The sequence below is a fragment of the Grampus griseus genome (genome assembly GCF_964374135.1).
Source record: "Grampus griseus genome assembly, chromosome: 11".
Classification (NCBI taxonomy): domain Eukaryota; kingdom Metazoa; phylum Chordata; class Mammalia; order Artiodactyla; family Delphinidae; genus Grampus; species Grampus griseus.
The window spans coordinates 49513795-49530539 of NC_139005.1; the positions used below are offsets into that span (position 1 = coordinate 49513795).

At 34.0% G+C, this 16745-nt stretch overlaps 1 protein-coding gene across 4 annotated transcripts in view; it reads left to right on the forward strand.

Moving 5' to 3' along the window:
* USP15 (ubiquitin specific peptidase 15) overlaps nucleotides 1-6673 on the forward strand; it is a 127102-nt gene extending 120429 nt beyond the window's left edge. For all 4 annotated transcript variants that reach the window (XM_082665047.1, XM_082665048.1, XM_082665049.1 and 1 more), the window contains 2 exons: nucleotides 1116-1204; nucleotides 4746-6673. In XM_082665047.1, coding sequence (XP_082521173.1) covers nucleotides 1116-1204; nucleotides 4746-4928 — 272 coding nt within the window. In that variant the 3' untranslated portion in view covers nucleotides 4929-6673. The remainder of the gene's footprint in view (nucleotides 1-1115; nucleotides 1205-4745) is intronic.
* Nucleotides 6674-16745: the final 10072 nt, after the last annotated feature.

The following is a 16745-nucleotide window of genomic DNA, read 5'->3' on the forward strand; positions in this document are numbered from 1 at the left end:
AGAATTACAAATATTAATTTAGCTTTCTTTTGATACCATGATTTCATTTGCAAACTCTGTGTGCCTTTTTGTTAGATTTGTCTCTTATAAATCTATATTATTGTTAAATCTTATCTTTTTATTTTCAGACTTATTGGTCTGAAAATATGTTTCTTTAAATTTGGGAGTGTGGTGGTCTTGATTTCAGATTGACAAATTTATAATCCATATTGGGCTCCACCCAAAAGAACAATAATTTTGTTTAAGAGGGGTAGAACTATTTAGAAGACAAAGCCTATAAAGTCACTTTTTAGAAACTATGACAGCAAATAATTGTTTTGAGTACATTTTGCAACTTTGTTTCCTCAGTTACTGGATAGTTTATACAAAGTATGGATGGGAGCAGTGGGCATTTTTTTTTTTAACTTAAAGATAAAGTAGATCTTTAAAATTTGTGCAGATCAATTGATCGTTTTTTACCTTTCCTTTGCTCTGTACTTTTGTTAAAGACTGGAAAAGATTCTGGTGTAAAAACCTCTACAAATCAATGAGATAATATTGTTGGAAAAATATTAGTCATAGAAAATTTAAATTTTGGTTGAAAATTCAAACTTTGGAATCAGAAACAGGCCTGAGTTTAAATCCTGACTCTGCTACCTAACCGCTATACTGTTGGACAAATTAAACTTCTCTTGATGCCTCCCTTTCCCCATCTCTAAAATCAGAAGAATAGTAATCATAGTACCTTCTTTTGAGATAATACATGTAAAGTGCATAGCACTGTGCCTGATACACCAGAAGCACTACATAAATGTTAATCACAAGTTATTGTCATTAGTATTGTTATTCTGTGAATTAAAAAATAATAAATCTGTCCTGTTTGTGCCTGGGATGAAAAAAGTCACATATTTCAACTTATATGAAAGTATTGTAGGCTTCTAGTTTGTAGGAAATTATTCTAAAAACCTTTAATCATTGGAATCAGTTAAATACATGATAGACAGGTCTTATATAGATGATTATCATGTAATTTTAATAGGTATTCCCTATATTAGATGGTTTTAAAGTTTTGAGGGTTCCCTCCCAGGAAACCACAGCTCATTTAAGTCACAGAAGCGATTATATTTTTTCATTAGATACTGCTTTCGCAAAAAATAAAGATGATGGAAAATGGTACTACTTTGATGACAGTAGTGTCTCAACTGCATCTGAAGACCAGATTGTGGTAAGTGTGTCTTTTATTCCTGAAAATCAAGGAATCTACTGTTTTAAAAGGGGCCCATGGAACACTATAGTCTATATTCTAGCAATTCTAATAGGTGAGAGACTTGCTCTGCTTTAAAGAAATGTAAAATTGTCCTCTAAGTGGAAATCTGTCTACTAAATTTGCCCACTAACAGAAGCATAAGTTGAAACATGAAAATTTTTCTGGTTTTCAACATGAAAACTGGAGAGTTCTAATGAAAATATTACATTTTCCCCTGAAAAATAGGCTCAGACATTCTAGACATTGACTGCTTAAAGTCAGAATGCTAAAGTAGAAAAAAAAACAAATCTTTAAGGGCCTTACCATACCTCAGATTTTTAAAGTCTTATCCTTTCTGACAATTACATATTCAAACTCAAAATGATATAGTTATATAAAACAAATTACAGATTTTAAAAAAATTAATGCTGTGTATTTGTTACTTTGATGTTTTCTGAATAGTAGAAAAATTAGGAAGTTAACATCTATTCACACGTGCATCAGTTTATCAGCCACAGCTGGAGCCAAAATACTGGCATTTGTTTTGTTTCCCATCAGAGCACATTTTTATTATCAGATATGGATTGATGAACAGACAACTGGTATGTTCTAAGAAGAAAACTAAGAATTGCTTGATAAGAATTTATTATTCTATAAATTTTGCCTTTCTGTATATTTTACTTATTGATGACAGTATTACAAAGTATGAGAATTAAGGTATTTGCTTATGTGATGATATTTCCTATACAGAGGTTTTCTGGTGATGTTGGGGGAGCACTGACTGCTTTACTTTATTTCATGATTCAAATTATATATTCTTTGAGGGCAGATACTAGTTTTTTACTTTTTTAGTTTATAATGCTTTAAAGGTCTTCAACTAAAATTGTTCAATTTAATAAATTAATAAATTTCTGAGCCCAATTACTGGCATAGTTTTAATTGGTCATTGGATGAACAGATATGAAATTATTTTGAATTGTTTCTCTGTAGATGTTTCATATTTTTATCTATATATGTGTATATAATTTATATATATTTATATATTAAATTATGTACCGTTGCTTATCTCCCTACAGCTGTAACAAAGAACAAAAAGACTTTTGAACTCTTAATATTTTAATATTTTTTAAAATGTGTATATGCCTAAGTTAACTACATTTTCAGTTTATATTTAGACTTCTAATTTCATATCATATCCCTCACTTTTCAATTCTGTTCTCCTTTTTAATCTACCAACACAAAACATCCTGAAGTTGCCTACATTGTCCTTCAAAGTCTATTTGACAACACTGCCCTAATCTTGCTTTCAAATAAATAATATATCTTGTTTATATACAGTAAGTGAATTTGATGTTACCTTACATTTTAACAATGACAATTCTTCATTTAGTCAACAGGTACTTGAGTACCTTCTATATATAGCGCTTTATTCTAAACAAGGTTAAAAGACAGCTATCTGTGATTTCAAGAGGCTTACAATCTAAAGGTGATGAGAAATGAATTGACAATTGTATATAATAATTACTATTAAGTATCTTGGCTGTATAGGTTGGAGGCATCTGTCTCAACTGATTTGGGGTTTAAGGAGACAGGGCCAATGCAGGGAAGTTTGCATAGAGAAAGTGGTGTTTGACCTGAGTTACAGATACAAATAGTAGTAAATGAGACAAAAGATGCAAAGGTATTCTAGGCAAAAAGAACAGTACCTACAAAAGCAAGGAGGCATGACAGAATATAGCATTTAGGGGAACAGCAAATAATTTGGTGTTACTGAAAGGAAAGACTCTTGTTGGGGATATGGAGCAGAAATTAGGCTGGGGCTAAACCTAGCACTCAGATCAAGAAAGATGACATTTTTCGTTGTTTAGACCTTTTTTTTTTTTTTTTTTTTTTTTTTTGCGGTATGCGGGCCTCTCACTGTTGTGGCCTCTCCCGTTGCGGAGCACAGGCTCAGCGGCCATGGGTCACAGGCCCAGCCGCTCCGCGGCATGTGGGATCTTCCCGGACCGGGACACGAACCCGTGTCCCCTGCATCGGCAGGCGGACTCTCAACCACTGCACCACTGGGGAAGCCCTAGACCTTATCTTAAAGTTTGTAAGAAATATTGGATGGTTGTTAAGTAATAGAAGAACATTATTAAATTTGCATCTTAACATGTCTTACAAACACTTTAGAAGACAGGTTGGAGGGCACTGAGTAAAGAAGCAGAAAGGTCATTATTGTCTCCAGAGGAAAGGAGGCTGTCATGTAAGTTAAGCAACAAGAGCTTCTAAATTTAAAGTAGTGGTAGTAAGTATATAGACAAAGGGAGAATGGATTTGTGAGCTACTTAATGGATAGAAATAATAGAACTTGATTAAGATTAGATATAAAGATGTAGAGAGGGAGAAGATGAAGATGACTCGTCAACATTCACTAAGGTAGTAAACGTAGGAAGAAAATTTGCTGTGAAGTTTGAGATACATGTATAATAGCTATGTGGAAATTTCCATTTGGAAATGGGACTAATAGAACTAGGGTGAGTTAACTCAAGGGTGAGATCTGGCTTCAGTTATAAATCTGAATTGTCTGTCTTAGGTAGCAGTTAAAACCATAGTTTCGAATGAGTCACCTATGGGAAGATACAGATTGAGAAAGAGCAGTAGGCTGAGGACAGAACATGATTTTTTTTGAAGGTCAGCATTTAAAGAGCCCACAGAAAAGTAGAAGAAACTGTAGAGATGGAAGATCTAAGGAAAAGTGGTGTAACAGAAGCCAAAAATGCTTTTATGCAGGAAAGAGGAGTAATAAAGCATTAAATGCTACAGAAAGATTAGCTAAAAAAGGCATCCATTTAATTTGTTAATAGGAGGTTTTTGAGCCTAGTGAAAGCCATTTCATTAGAATGGTTGCGGCAGTCACATTGAATTGAGGAGTGTACGTGAGAGTGAATGATGAATATTAGATTTTCTGTCTCCAGCCTGGCTGTGAGGAAGAGGAAGAGGTATATGGCAGCTAGAAGAAGAGGTAGAATGGAGAGGGATTTATGATGGGAAAAGACTTAAGTATTTTTTATGCCCAAAAGTCCAGTAGATAAGAACTCATTAAAGATAGTGATGATTGATGGAGCAATATCCTTAAGATGGTAAGAAAAGTTAGAATCTAGAGCAAATACAGAATGAAGTTATTACTATTAGAAAGAAGCTTACCTTTTTCTTAGAGACAGAAGGGAAGAAAGCATAGAATTCTATTTCATTTTAGAGTAAATAGGTTAATCTGTGATACAGTTGGATTTATTTATCTATCCAACTAACTTAGAAGAGAATAAAAAATGTTAAATCCAGTGACCATTTTTCCTTTATATATAGAAGTCATCTTATATTTACTCAGTTTTAGTAACCCCCATTTGACCATGTGTGGTTTTCTTGATTTATGTCCTGTCACCAAAATTGGTTACCAGCTAAAAATTCATACTGTATTTAATGTTACCTTTAAGAATCATAACCATTTTAACATTCTTTTTTTTGTTTGTTTTAACAGTCCAAAGCAGCATATGTACTCTTCTACCAGAGGCAAGACACTTTCAGTGGAACTGGCTTTTTTCCTCTTGACCGAGAAACTAAAGGTGCTTCAGCTGCCACAGGCATCCCATTAGAAAGTGATGAAGATAGCAATGATAATGACAATGATATAGAAAACGAAAACTGTATGCACACTAACTAATGAAAGTCCTAGAAGCCATAAAAGAGAGACTTTCCTGCTGGTGGTATCAAAATGATGAAGTTACCCACCACATTAAACAAAAGTCTGAGATGGGGAGTTTCAGATAACTGAATGTAAATCCTTTATCAGATTTTAACTTGTGCAGTACTTGAAGTGAAACACAATGAAAACTTTAACAGAAATTGTCTCTTAATACATTTACAGTCTTGTATTTACAAGCTAAATATATATAGGAAATCACAAATAAATCCCTTTTAAGTTTGCTGCTGTTTTGATGAATTATGTTTTCTTTAATTTTTTGGATGTGAGTTAATTGATGACAAACGTTAAATTTGTGGATGTTGGTCATTTATTTTGCTCAAATAATACTGCAAGAAAACTGGCTGAACTTAGTTTTTGGATAATTAATTCATGTGCATTAAGCTGCCACATATACTACTATGATATTTAGCTGCGGTATCCATGTGGCATAAATACTGCAGTAGTATTCTTGGAAAACCAAATTTTCAAATCTTTACCTGGTAGTCAATGTGGGCCTGTTATAAAACCAAATCATGATACAAGAAATAATCTTGAAAAAGTTATTTCCTTTTGTAGTATCATAAAAAATCCAGAATGTTATGTTCATCTTATTACTACTGTGGAAACAGGTTCTAGATTTCACACTTCATCGAAAGTCACTTTTCAGTTAAATGTAAGTATTTTTTACTGCTATTGGGATCTATCCCTAGATATTCAAATTCTTTTTGACTTGCTTTAAAATGCATATCTTTAATCTGGTGTTGGTCCAAAATTAAAATTTTGGCTGTCTGTTTTTCTCTACCCCATTTTTTGGTAATTTGGCAACTTTCAGCTCTCCCAAGTATTGTAATATAAGGACAAACTTAATAGTATTCTGTATCCATAGTAATAATTACATCAAGCTTAGATGAGAATTTTTTTTCATATACTGGCCTTTAAATCACTAATGGACAATTGGCTTTACAGGTAGGTCTGTTAACTTTCTTTGTGTGTTCCTGATGGAATTCACCATAGCCTTACAGCTTTTCTCAGAAGGTAACTTGTTACAAGAGAATTGGCATTTGCATGTTCCAGAGTCAGAACCTGTACAGTATATAAAGTATACAAACCTTGAATTTTATTTTAGTTCACCACATTCAAGGATCCAGGATGCCAAAAATATGTGTGAACATTTGAAACATTTTTCATTTGCTGCTTTTTCCCTTTGATCTAGTTGAAAGAATGTATTGTCAGTTGGCATACAATACTGCCTTTAATAGAAAATAAATGCTGGGGCACATTTCACATATCGACTACCTGAGAAATTGCTTTGTGTCCCACTGTTATTAAAGCAAAAAGTATAATGTTCTTCACTTGAACTAATCAAATACAATAGATTATAAATTGTGTATTGTAAATAAAAGTTCACTCTGTGAGTGCACATTTTGGTAAATTATTTATTTATGTTAGCATTTAAAAGTGAAAGAGAAATGCATTTGACCAGGATAAATGAGGTATGTTGATCATGGCTTTGCTTTATACCGTGATATTAAAGCTGGTTTTTCATCCTGGTATTTTTAAAGCTGCTTTGGGTTTTTCCTTTTTTCTCTTCTTTTCTTTTCTTTTCTTTTTTTCTTTCTTTTTTTTTTTTTTAATGTAAACTAACCTCCTGCATGACAGAGGTTAAAATTTTGTCTGCACTTGAGTTCACTTGCGTTTACATTTGAAATGTGCATGTTTATTTATACAGATTTCAATAAAGCTATTCAAGGCCTTATTTAGTCTTTTATTTCTTACTCTGAATCTTTTAATAAAAATCCTCTATTTTATGGTAGGTGACCATAGACGTTTTAGTTATACCGTTAAAAATAGAAAGAAAAGCATGTCATAGCTAAGTAAATCCTACTGTTAAGGACATGTTTTAAAGTTGACGTTTTCAGTTTAAATATTTAGTCATTGAGCAAATGTTTGTTTGTATACCTACTAATCTAGAGTCTTGAGATTTAGCAGTAATCAAATATTCCTGTGCTCACAGAGTTTGCAGTCTTTCTGCTACCTACCAACTAGCAAACTTTATTTCCATTTTTCTGAGGTTTAAAGAAAAGACAAAATTTTTTCTAGCTCTAGATTGTAGTCTCTACCCTAGTTGTCCATAGGTACCATTCCTTTTTCCTGTGATTAACTTATATTCCCACTGAAAGAAAAGAAAATGATGTTAATAATACCATTGAATTTGTCAAACTCAAATGGCATTTTCAGCTGCAAAAAAGAAAACTGTAAAAATAGTGCAAAGGCTAATCCATACTCTAATTAAAAGTAGATATTCATAGATAGTACAGGGTAGTAGGAATATATCCAGTCTAGAATTCTGCTTCTAGCTTTGCTACTCAGTAATCACATGACTTTGAATTTAATCTCTCCTGGTCTGTTTCCTGGCCGGTAAAATAATAATAATAATAGGAGCATTTATTGAGCATTTTCATGGACCAGGTACTATATTAAAGTGTTACATGTATTACCTCATATAATTCCACAATAGCTACGAGGTAGGAACATTCATCATCCCCATTTCTCATACGGAGAAACCAAGGTACAAAGCAGCCAATATTCCCAAGTTCACACAATTGCTATGTGGTGGCCAATATTCTATCCTCAGGTACATGTGCTACTTCCCACTAGTTATAGTGTCTGACTCACAGGATTGTTTGGAGCTCAAACAAGATAATGCATTTTATGGCAAGGTGCTTTGTAAGCTATGTGGTATACTCATTACTGACTTTTTCAGTCTGAATACAAAGTCATCTTGAAGTCTAATAACTTTGCTCCCAAAAGTAACTTCAGGTGAATATCTGAGTACTGAATAAGAAAAATACCAGCTGAAACATTGACTAACCATTCCCTTTTAAAACTAACTTCATTCAACTTGCATACATTTATTACAATTTTAATTAAATTTTAAATGTGACATTTTTTTCCTTGTTCATCTAACTCAACTGTGCCCTTCTTTACATTTCCCCAAATGCAACCCTGATTTTCAGGACTTTTTTTCTTCATCTATGATTTAGTTTTAATTAATCTATATGAAAAAGCTGCAGCCTAATGTTTTATTTAAATATCCTGCTTTCTCTTATAATCTGTATTCGTTTAGTCCTATATTTGTCCTTGCTTTTCTGGCAGCTAGATATAAAGCCACACAAAACAGTGGTTTGGGTATGAAGAAAATTAGTTAAGTGTCAAAGCCATTGCTACAGTATAAAGACAGTGCTTGTTCATCAACTAATTTCATTGAGGTGAGGACATCTTATGAGAAATAAGCCAGGAGACTATGAGATAAAATGAGTAGAGTCTCCTTCAGTGGCTTATGAAAGGGAGTTGGGGGGAGGGGGCATGGTTTGCGGGGGTGGGGAGCATGCCAGTAGGAACCTTTCACCCCAGAGAAGAATGTACTGTCTCTGACACTATCACTGGTACATGGTGATAACAAAAAGTAAGCCAACTTTTAGTCTGTTTTATTATCTTTAAGTACTTTACAAACAATACATTTCATTACTGCCTGCTTCCCATCCTCCCTACTTGTAGCTATGGTTCTGATCTTTGCTTGTGCAGTATAGATGAGCACATTCTCTCCAGTTTAGTTTGTAAGGTAGAAATGTGGAGAATTCTTGTATACAGAGGAAGGAACCAAAAGTCTTTAAAATCTCAGAGGAGTGAGAAGGAAAGGAAAATAAATTTTATTTCTGAAGCCAAAGAAGAATAGTGGAAATCTTTGGTCATATTTTTTGCTCTACAATAAAGTAATTTTTTAAATTTTTATTTGAAACAGCTTCTCTTGAAAAGGTAACTATGTTGATAACTCACAAATACTTTTTTTTAAGTGCCAGAGGTTAGAGAAAGGGGGAAGGAGAGTGTATTTATATTCTTGCTGACATATATTAAGTTGTAGAGCTATATAGTCTATTGTTTCATTATCAGAGTTTTTTAATGAGAAACATGTATAATTTTTCTTATAAGCATTATTCTAGGTTGGGCATTTCAATTCTATATAATTTTTCATGTGTTTAATTCATATTTACCATATATTAAAGCAAAAGAATTTCAAAATAGCTCAGATAACACTTTCATTTAAAACTGGATTAGGTATATTCAAATTTTTAATCAGCATAGAATAGGTTTTTAAATATCAGAATCAGGAAGATAAAATATACATGTAAAACGTACATAGTAAAAATTCAAATATTGATCAAGCCTTATTTGCACTAATGATGGGGTAAAGAATTTTTAAATGGATAATATAAAACAGACAGTACAAAAATTATTTTTGGCAAATATATGCATTGGGAAATATACACTACATCATACCATGGTCTAATTATAATCAGCTCTATCTTTGGAAGCCTGGAAATTGCCAGGATAGTGAAAGGGAAGAGACTCTGAGTTATTAAGAGAATCCAGAAAGTGGATAAACCATTCAGGGAAAATCAAGAGTTGACATAATATTGTGGACTAGAGTCTCAAAGGACAGAGAGAAAAATCAGTCAAATGGGTTTTGATGTCATTTTTTTTCTAGAAATGCCTATTAAATCTTATACAAAGCAGCTAAAAATACAGCTATCCCTTTGGAAATCGTTCTTTTAAATGGAAATGCTGTAAAAATAAGACTGCACATTTTCAGTATGCACAAAATCAAATATTTTAAATGTTTAAATTGTTTTGGTAATTAACTATGTTCTACTGTAGAAAATCATGGTTGAAGTTGGTGCTCATTTTGCTCAAAGTTTTCCCTCATATCAGGAACTTGTAGTTTGTTCTATATAGTTTGATGAAACAAAAAAAAATAGTTTTATTTGCTGTGACCTTCAAATCCGTTGCTGGGAGTTAAATCTACATACATACAAGTAAAACAATAAATACGGAAACATCCCAACAGTCTTTTCCCATAATGTGTATTCTTACATTTTTCTCAGTAATGACAAATTCTTTACATTTCCCAAACTGTTTTAAACCTTAAGTATTACCTTGCTTTTTAATTCTTAGTTAAAATCTTTCAGGATTCTTAAACTTTGTAATATCTCAAACCAAGTTTTCTCATTAACACTTATTTTGTTTTTCTTTTAAACTTTATGAAAGAATATTGTAGGTTAACAGGCATTGTAACTCCTTATTCCTCCTCTATTCATTGATTCTTAGGTATGCTAGGTTTTGAATAGTTTAGACTCACGTATTAAAGTGTTCTTCTTAGTCTGGCCTTACATGTGTGCCTTCACTCTTTCATCTGGCCTGCTTTTCTTCTGACCTTGAGTTATCCCTATAAGTAGTGAAAGTATTTCACTTTCTCTATACTGAAAACAATCTTTTGATTATATGAAGTGGGCAATTTTAAAATTCTCTTGAGTTCGTCAGAATTAATCACATCATGACTTTTTAAGTCATTTCCCAAAGAAGTTCCAGACGTCCAGATCATTGTTCATCCCCTGAGCTCCCTAACTCCTGTAGTGAATTATCAGTGTCCTGAAAACTACTTAAGACAGAGCAACCTCCAAGCATATATGAATTATTTTAGAATTGCCCTCACTTAAGAAAACCAAAAAATAAACTAAATATGGAGAAATTATTGATAGTACATCTTTTTATTCCTGTAGGACTCATACTGAGTGACTTCAGTAAGATAAAACTCGATTTATAAAACAATTTCAATTTTGTGCCATGTATCTATTGTGTGAGTTGTAATATTGCAAATTCAAACAGTAAACATCAATAATCACAAATACTTGGGTAAGATGTTTGTTGGGAGACAGTGAGATAGGGTAGGAAACATTCTGTATTTAAAACCATTTTACCACAGCTAGCTCTTAAGTCATTGGCTTCTGAATTTTAGTTTTCTCAACCATAAAATACCAGTTTCTTGTGAGGATTAAGAGTTAATGGATATAGAGGTATAAACTTCGAGGTTTTGCAAAATAAGGCATATTTCCTATTATGGAAAACTAGAGTGCTCTATCATTGCTGATGAAAGACTTCTTCAATTGAAGGCTCAAATTCAGCTTTTAAAGTTATTGTTAAGTATATATTTTTAGCAGAAGAATAACCAGTAGGATGGATCAAATTAATATTTGCTTTTTCATTTTTTTTTTTTAAGATGTTCTCCTAGCTCCTCTAAAAGACTTGGAGCAGAAGTCTTAATGTGATGGTAAGCTTGAAAATTAAAATTTCATCACGGATACTAGAATCCAGTTCCATACTAACAGATTTGTTTTTTTAAAGCTATTTATGAGCATAACTAAACATTTTACACTTAAAACCCTTTTCTCTGCCTTCAGCAATCATGGATTATGTTTTCTTTTTCCCCCAATTTTATTTCTCAGTATCTAAAATCATTTGAGTAAAGTAAAATCCAAACTTCAGAGGTTACGACTTTTATTGTTGGGATAGAATTAGTAAAAGTCAGATTCTATTCCTCTCTTTAGCTTAAAGTCCTCCTCCAGACCCTCCATGAATAAAAGAGTGGTTCAGAACATAGGCTTAGAACTTTAACCACCTGAGTTCTGGGCCTACCACTTTTCTGTAAGTCTTGTTACCTCTCTGATTCCCAATTTGCAAACTAGAGCAGCTCCAGAATTTCCATCTAGGAGGGCTTGGGGTGAACAGTCCGAGTAGAAAGAAGTGTGAGACTCTTAAAACTGCATGTTTGCTCAGCAAGCACATGGTTTTTCTTGAAATGTACAGTTTACTTGTTGTAGAGGGCTATTAATAGATATTTGTGAGGAAACCAAACTCCCCATCTACCTAAGCCATCCACTCCTGGCACTATTACCCTACCTTTTAGAATAATTGTGAGGTATAAATTGTGTCCTGATCATTATGAAGAACGCAGCAGGTATTATTACTAACAAGTACACCCAATTGTGGGAATGATTGTTCTCTCTTTACAAATGAGACTAATTATCATTATTCAATATCATTCACACTCAAGTTCCAATAAGCTTTCTTCAGCAAGAGAACAAAGAATAGGGTAACGATTATTCCACCCAGATTGCCTGTTCAACTGGTGCTTGAGGGAAAAGATTGAGAACTAGCCCTTATCCAACTCCTCACCTTCCCTCAAACATATACAATTTGACAACTCTGGGCTTTCCCACATACTATTCTGTTTAATGGTCTGCCTTATCTCCTACCAGGCAGACTCCTACACACATTCTTCAGGACCAATCCCAACATACACTGGCTTGCTCTTCCTGACACATCAGTTGTCACCTTGGGCTATGCATATCTCTCATCCCCCATTAGACTGAATTAATCTGATGGAAGAGTCTTGTTCATAGATGCTAAGATGGTGTTGGGTATAGTATGTGTTCCTAATGTGATAATTAAATGAAGGATTTGCCTCAATATCTGAAGCATCACTGTATTACTGTGATTTTGTTTTATCCCTGATGTATTACTGAGTAAGTATTTTTAAAGCTTTCAAAGTAAATTTACCTTATGAATGTGCATTAAAAATAGATACGTTTAAAATACAGTAACATTCTAAATTCAGTATTATTAAGAATAATAAATTCAGTATTATTTATGGAATATAGAATATTCAAGATTAAATGTAAAGAATAGCAACATTTCATTTATATTTTCTAAAGACATTTTTATTGCAAAGAAATCTGTCTTCCAACCCAGTTTTTGTCTGGTTTCCATGGCAAAGTGACCATTCTGTGACTAGGCTCATAGCCTCCTTATCTAGTATCACATATACAACATTCTGAAGTCTACCTTCCCTTAATATTGTCCATTTTTCTTGAGTCCAAGGTTTTCCAGGAGAATTAACAACTATCAAAAGTTAGGTCTAGGGCTTCCCTGGTGGCGCAGTGGTTGAGAGTCCACCTGCCGATGCAGGGGACACGGGTTCGTGCCCCGGTCCGGGAAGATCCCACATGCCGCGGAGCGGCTGGGCCCGTGAGCCATGGCCGCTGAGCCTGCGCGTCCGGAGCCTGTGCTCCGCAATGGGAGAGGCCACAACAGTGAGAGGCCCGCGTACCGCAAAAAAAAAAAAAAAAAAAAAAAAGTTAGATCTAGATCCTTTATGCCTCTGCATTGACCAACAATGTAGTCACCAAGTTTGTCTTCATACATCTTCTGAGAAGGGTCTCAGAGTTATTAAATACTAATGAGAGTACCTACTGATTGCTTCCAAGCAACCTGTATAGTGATACTATTTTTAAACAAATACTGCCTTGAGACCCCATCCCCATGAGAGCCCACAATTTGTATAGTATTAATAAGCCTGGATGAGTTGTTACTGCTGTCCCAAAATAGAAGTCCCTAAATCACCCTCAAGCGCATTGAAATAGTAAAAATACTATATAATATTTGGTTGGAATATACAAAGATAGGTGTACAAATTACTAATTTGGGAAGTGAAACAGTCCATAGTTTTCAGACTTGAATTCCCATTTTAAAAAGACATCATTTTTCAGTTTTACTCTGATAAGAAATAAAAATTAAACAAGAAGTAATGTGGGGGAAAAAAAAGAAACCTCACTTTTGAGGCAAAAAAAGAGTCTTGTTGATGGCCAAGGGTAAGACTCAGTTTCCCAACAGGGTAAATTAATTTTGAAAACAAAAGGAGCCAAATGTTAAGGAAAGAGAAGATAGTCAAGTTTGATTGGAAAGGAGAGATTTTCTGTGTTTTTTTTCTTTCGTGGGTGGTTTAAGCTCTAAAGAAAATACTTTCTTGGACAGATCCCTCAAAATTCCCTTTAAACAACTAGGTAGACTGGGAACATCCTGGATCTTCCCACTTTTCTTAAAAACGGCACACAAAAGATGAACTATATAATGACACCAATTGTGATTGTGTAAAAATAAAATAGCCCAACTGGAATTATTTGTACACAATCCATTAACAAGATTTTTAAACCCCCAATGATAGACCCAGAAGGAAAATTAAATTGCTTAGCTTGTTCAAAATCTGCTTTTTGAAACACATGGCAAACCATCTAATTGATACATACTCTAGAAATAAGTAGTATAGTACAGAAGTATTTGTGTAATTTTATTTTTATTTTTTTTTTTGCTATCCGCGGGCCTCTCACTGCTGTGGCCTCTCCCGTTGCGGAGCACAGGCTCCGGACACACAGGCTCAGCAGCCATGGCTCACGGGCCCAGCCGCTCCGCGGCATGTGGGATCTTCCCAGAACCGGGGCACGAACCCATGTCCCTTGCATCGGCAGGCGGACTCTCAACAACTGCGCCACCAGGGAAGCCCTATTTGTGTAATTTTAATATGTGTGAGGCTCACAATGAGTGGTGCTAAGACCAGGTGTTTTCTTTGGTGCTAGCGAAATTGGTGTAACTCTGGAAACCACTTTCATACTACAGTTATTAGCAAATACAGAATTTAGCTTCAGAGTTCAGTGAGTCCTAACAGCCTGCCCTCAAAGTGTGAGACAACCTAAAACCAGGGCAGAGAGAAGACAGCTCCTTGTCTTAGATGCTAGCTATATCTCCCTCTCCTGTCACTGGACCCACACATACTCTTTCCAGATTCTGGGTCACTTCTATTTACTTCAAGTTTTTAAGGCCTATTTGTTTCTACCCTTACATTTAGCTGGTATTTAGCTGGTAAACTTGAATTTTTACCTAGTCATCCTTCTGTTACTGTTGTCTGTTTCCACAGCTACATTGGATTTCCAAGGGCATGGCTTATCTGTTCAGACTCTGATGTTCGCTCGTATTCCGCAGTTTTGGTTTGGTTTTTCAAAATGTAATGTTGGGATTCACCCCTAAAATCAAGGTTACTGTTTTGTCTTCTCTGTCTTTGCCTAAGGTATATTTTCTTGGACTCTGTAAATCTGCCCATAGGAAACCCATAGGAAAACTGTAATAGACTACACGCCCTGTAACTAGACTGTTAACTTCAAGGATCAGGGATGTTATTCTATAGTAAATATTTTGTGGATGTATTTCCACAACTGTCACGTTGTTGTTGTTTTCTTCATGTAATTTCAAATATAGTAAAACCAAGTTCTTGGAGAAAAAAGGTCAGGATCCAAATAATTCAATGAAAATTAGTATATCATTAAAAAAATGAGAAATACATTCCAGGGATATTCATTAAAATGTTCATTTCAGTTGCCTTGATGAGGCATTGATATCGTACATTGCCTCCATATGTCGTAAAATAGAAAATAACATGTATCATTCACAATTCCTAGAAATATAAAGAAACAGGAAATGTAAACCCATGGTAAATGGAAACAGATCCAAAGATAATCCAGATGTTAGAATTGGTAAACAAGGACTTTAAAATGACTATAATAAATACATTAAAGAATCCACAGGAAAAGATGGAATGAGTAAGAAATAGGGAATTTCAGGAAATACATGTGAAAACTATAAGAAATAACCAAATGTAAATATTAAAACTAAATATAACTGAAATCAAAAATCTATTAATTGGATGGGATTAATGCAGAACACAACTTAAAAATAAGTCTAGAAATTATCCAAAATAAGGCATAGAGATTTTTTTCCCCCTAAATTAACAGGAACACAAAGACTTGTGAGAGAGAACCAAACAGGAGAAGAATGAAGTAGAAAAAAATAATTGAAAACAGATGGCTGAAGTTTTCCCGAATTTGACTGAAAATATCAACTTAAGCCAGCATACCCCAAGCAGGATAAGAAGAAAAGAAGACCACATCCATACCCTTAAATAGTCAATAAAAATCCAAGATAAAAATTAATTCTCAAAAGCAGCCATGGGGGAAAAAAGTCACATTACTAGCAAATAATGTGACAGCTGACATTTCATTAGAAACAACAAAGGCCAGGAGAAAATGGAATGGCGTCTCTGAGGTGCTAAGGTGGGGGAAGGGGGAGGGAAACCTGTCAAATTTAGAATTAATACACAAGAAAATATCCTTCTAAAATGAAGGCAAATTAAACATTTTCAGATTAAAAATAATTTGTCCGTCAGTAACCCATAATACAGAAGTGTTTATGGAAATGCTCAAAGAATTTCCAGATGGAAATTTCAGATCTACAGGAAGGAATAAAACCTATGGAAATGGTGAGTAGAGTATGTAGATAAATAGAAAATTTTTTCTTTCTTAGATAAAAATCAAATGGTTGTTCAAAACAAAATGAATGAAAATGTACTGTGGGATTTGTAACGTGTGAATAAAATATATGACATCAGACAAAGGAGAGTGGTTTATGTGAAATTATACTGTTATAAAATTCTTATATGTGAATTAATGTAATATGATTGCAAAAGATCATGATATATTAAGAATGTATACTATAGGGACTTCCCTGGTGGTCTAGTGGTTAAGGCTTCGCCTTCCAATGCAGGGGGTGTGGGTTCAATCTCTGGTCAGGGAGCTAAGATCCCACATGCCTTGTGGCCAAAAATCCAAAACATAAAACAAGCAATATTGTAAAAAATTCAATAAAGACTTTAAAAATGGTCCACATCAAAAAAATCTTAAAGAAAAAAAAAAGTATACTATAAACCCTAGAGCAACCACACACAAAAAAGAAAAAGAACAAGAGGCATAACTAAAAGCCAGTAAAACAGATAAAATGTAATAATAAATAATACTCATGTCACCCCCTCCCCCACACACAAAAAAAGTAAAGGTAGAAAAGGAGGGAAAAAGAACAAAGAACAAATGGTAAACAAAAGATGATGGTAGATTTAAATCCAACCATATTAATAATTAAATGTAATGGACTAAACTCTGAATAAGGCAGGAGAAAGAAAGATCCAACCATATGCTTTTTCCGAGAGACACTTTATAAAGACCAAACAAGTTATAAGTA